The following is a 1141-nucleotide window of genomic DNA, read 5'->3' as shown; positions in this document are numbered from 1 at the left end:
CGCCTTGGCCTCCCAAAGTGCTGGGATTACAGGCGTGAGCCACCGCGCCCGGCCGGTTATGTATTCCTTATGATTTCAAGGCCTGTCAAAATTGCCAGAAGTTACTGAAAGGGATTTTTGCAAACTATCCCACTTTTGAGAAAACTATTAGTCACTGGAGAGGAAGAAAGCTCATATTCTCTAAAGACTATGTTTTAGCCAAGTTCAAGTTGAGTTGAGAAAGGCTTGCAGGGCTTTGGGAATCTGTTCTTCCCTTTTCCTTCTGAGAAGAGTTCTGAAGAGGGCTAGAACACTCGACAGGCAGTGTCTGGGATGTCTCTGCAGTCCCCACTGCAGTCAGCCCTGCAAAAGCACTCCAGCCCCTGCTTCTTCAGCACGTGAGCAATCTCCCCGAGCCCCCAGTACCTGGAAGTCTGGATTTGGTCCTTGACTAAGATCATGCCCAAAGCTTCCTATGGTCATCAGTCCCACAAACTCCAGGCTAGGACACTTGGCATTTATGTGCTCCACGACGGCTATGGTCTCTGAAGGTGGGAGGCCATGTTTACCTTCACGAAAAGAAATGGAAAACAGGTATACTGCAAGGGTAAATGGCCAGAGGAAGGCTCCATTTTCCTCCCTTCTTTATGACAGAAGAGGTGACCCCCAACAAGAGAATCTCTTGAAAGAGCCTCAAGTCCTAAAGAGTAACTTTATACTTGGGGTTTTCTATGCTGCTTTGCTTCTGGTCAGGTTCCAGATGTCTCAAGAAGAGCTATCAGTTGGATTATCTTTCCTCCATCTCAGGATTTCAGCTGAAAACAGCTAGGAGACATGGAAAAGAAAAAACCTTGCTTTTTTGGGATACCAGGAAGATTTGCATTGCCAAAATGCCAGATGAACCTGAGAATTACTTTTCTAAATCAAGAATTTTTATAGTTTTATTAATTTAATGGAGTTGCAAAAAATTTAAAATAAAGTACATGTTAAACATTTTTGGCTATATATTTGCAAAGTTTAACTGAACTTTCTAATTAACAACTGGAGGAGAAATCTGCAGCAAGCAATTATTTGTTACACAGTTATAAGAGCTATTGAGGCCGGGCACGGTGGCTCACGCCTGTAATTCCAGCACTTTGGGAGGCCAAGGCGGGCGGATCAC

The 1141-nt window shown here is 44.3% G+C and overlaps 1 protein-coding gene across 2 annotated transcripts in view; it reads right to left on the bottom strand.

Annotated features, from left to right (window-relative positions):
• The window catches only part of PROSC (proline synthetase co-transcribed homolog (bacterial)), a 29874-nt gene that overhangs the window by 11583 nt on the left and 17150 nt on the right, over positions 1 to 1141 (bottom strand). For both annotated transcript variants that reach the window (XM_011993094.1, XM_011993101.1), the window contains exon 6: positions 406 to 548. In XM_011993094.1, coding sequence (XP_011848484.1) covers positions 406 to 548 — 143 coding nt within the window. The remainder of the gene's footprint in view (positions 1 to 405; positions 549 to 1141) is intronic.

This window comes from Mandrillus leucophaeus, unplaced genomic scaffold (assembly GCF_000951045.1).
Source record: "Mandrillus leucophaeus isolate KB7577 unplaced genomic scaffold, Mleu.le_1.0 Scaffold111, whole genome shotgun sequence".
NCBI classification, from domain to species: Eukaryota; Metazoa; Chordata; class Mammalia; order Primates; family Cercopithecidae; genus Mandrillus; species Mandrillus leucophaeus.
The sequence above is the reverse complement of the archived record's forward strand: the minus strand, read 5'-3'. Positions and strand labels throughout refer to the sequence as shown.